The 2,547-nt window shown below is 42.4% G+C and overlaps 1 protein-coding gene across 1 annotated transcript in view; it reads right to left on the bottom strand.

Annotated features, from left to right (window-relative positions):
• The window catches only part of LOC101860184, a 15,929-nt gene that overhangs the window by 8,248 nt on the left and 5,134 nt on the right, over positions 1-2,547 (bottom strand). The window contains exons 4-5 of the mRNA XM_005103058.3: positions 1,113-1,430; positions 408-707 (exon numbers count right to left, since the gene is read on the bottom strand). Of these exons, the coding sequence (XP_005103115.1) occupies positions 408-707; positions 1,113-1,430 (618 nt within the window). The remainder of the gene's footprint in view (positions 1-407; positions 708-1,112; positions 1,431-2,547) is intronic.

Below are 2,547 nucleotides of genomic sequence, written 5' to 3'. Positions count from 1 at the left end.
TCTGCTGGGGTGTAAATAATATAGTGTAAAGCGCATAGAGCCTGCTGTTGAGCGGGGATATGCGCTATACAAATGCTATCTATTATTATTATTATTATTATTATTATTATTATTATTATTAACGCACGCAGAGCAGTACCGTGGTGCCTTGATAGAAATAGTAACAATCAGAATAGAGGTATCATTTACACAGGTAGCAATTTGCCTTTAGGACCAGGAAGGCGTGAAAGTCATAAGAATGATGTAGGTCAACGTCCTAAGACTTAGCACACCGTGCAGTACATCTTGGCCTATCCTATCTAGCTGGAATGCATGGCCCTTTCAACACTGCACTTTACAGTAATGTATTAGTTGAAAGAAGCTACAGGATGAACACACCAAGCTATGAAGTGTGGAATGGAATTTACCTGAAACGTTAAATCTTGTGTGAGCAGATTGTGAGTAACATCCAGTAATGTGAGACGCACTACAAGAGCAGGCTATTTCTCCGTCTGTAGAGTGCCCGGGAGGAAGCGTTATCTGTTCAGAGCCGGAGATGTTCCCACAAGTCAACAGAATGTCTTGTGTCCTCACGGGCGGGTATCCACCATCAACCAAGCACGAGACATTTGTAGCGATGCTTTTATAGATGACTTCCGGGTTTTTCGAGACGTTGCCGGATGGTCCGATGCTGGTGATGGTGATTTCCGGTTCCTTTTGTGGTGGTTCTGAAAATGAAGATCGGTTAGTTTACAGCATCTTTGGATTCTCTAATTAAAGCTTATTCACACTTACACCAGGTGTTCACTGCCGATCGAATCCATTGTCAGTCAGGGCAAGTCGGCTTTTCCTTCATAAAGGGGCAAAAGCTATCCTTTTGCCACAATACGACCGATTCAATTTGATACGTTTAAAAATAAAGTGTTGATTTCGAAGGTCACAGTCGAATTTGGTTGAATTGTGCCAAAACGGAAGTGCTTGTACCATTATTTTATGAAGGAGTCCTTCCACTGGTCATTCTCTCCATAGGTTTTAGCATCGTAAAGCCCGAAACTTTGTTTGGCTTGAAGTTATGCAACGTTTTAAAACATGTTGAGGAGCGACCTACCATTTCACATTCAGACAGACCGTACCTCTGACGAGAATGATCAGCTGGTCACTTTCAACAGGCGCTGTATTGTCTCCCTTGGCAGTACAGGTGAGGTTGTAAGTTCCTCCAGCTTTCGGTACAAAGTCATACGAGTACAGGTTGGTATGTTTTCCACTTCCAACCACATGCTCTGGCCTTGACCTAGCGTACTCTTGGTTGTTCACGAGAATTGTGAACTGGGGCTGTGGCTTAGAGGTCGTCCAACACTGGAGCGGTATCTGTGGCGGGAAGTCTGAGCAGATGTCCACAGGTGAGTTATTGCCCCTGTCTGTTCTCTCAAAGGTGACAGTTTGGGGTGGGACTGTGGGAGAAATGTATGGGATTTTTAAAAATTAATTTGAATTTTAAACAAACAAAGAAAAGCATTATAAAAAAGAGAGTCCTGAGATAATATGTGAGGCAGCGTGGTGGAATCAGGTTCTCGTCAAAATAATGAAATCGAAGAAAACAGCAATTTTCTCCCTGCTTAGCAATTTTTATCAAATTGGTGGGTGTTTTTTTTTGCCTAACACGTTTTAAATCCATTTACAAACACATTCCTTTGAGGATTTCACTGAAACAAATATAAATTTACAGTTACCGCCGACTCTCCAGCTTTGGAATTTACCAAGATTTGGCGCCATTTTCTCGCTAATTTTACCTCTTAAACCAGGTGACCCCACCTCCTTCAATCCAAAATATCTCCACTCCTATTGAAGATGGATGGGACATTTTTTCATTGCAAGCAAGACAAATGAACAAGCTTTAAGATGATACCAATAACTCAATATGCCCAAAAATTGACGAGAGCCTGATTCCACCGCGCTGCCTCACATATATTTCTTGTAATGTATAAAGCTTTGAAACTTTAATCTTTTGGTCGTCGATAGGACAATAGTTATACAAATGACAATGACACTCTTTATTCATCTCGTAGGGAGAAATGTTTCTTGGTCATGCAGTAGATGAGTAGATGTTACAAGGTTAGATACACTCACGTATATACATAACAAGACAGGACATTAGTAAAATACTTGTCTCACGTGCTACAACCCGCTCCGTAAATCATTCTCCCTCTCTCTCCCTCTGTCTCTCTCCCTTAAACAGACCACGATCTTCCGCCTACGAACAGAATATATACAGCTCAACTTCCACATAATCAGAATAAACCCGGAACTTCCCCCCAATGTGTCCCTTGTGTGACTACGAGACTGGATCATCACCTGTTCCACTGCACAGCCCTAAATGACATCAGAGCTTCCCTTCTCCCTCCAAGACCTAACATTGACAACACACTTTATGGAACATTACAGCAACCGCAGTAAAACCTGCACTTATCACTACAAGGCTTTGGACAGAAGGGCGAGAGCCCAGCTGTTGCTGGATCGACAACAACGACAACAACAACGACAACAACTCTCTGTCTCTCTTTCTCCCCC

Source organism: Aplysia californica, unplaced genomic scaffold, assembly GCF_000002075.1.
Source record: "Aplysia californica isolate F4 #8 unplaced genomic scaffold, AplCal3.0 scaffold00356, whole genome shotgun sequence".
In the NCBI taxonomy this organism is placed as follows: Eukaryota; Metazoa; Mollusca; class Gastropoda; order Aplysiida; family Aplysiidae; genus Aplysia; species Aplysia californica.
The sequence above is the reverse complement of the archived record's forward strand: the minus strand, read 5'-3'. Positions and strand labels throughout refer to the sequence as shown.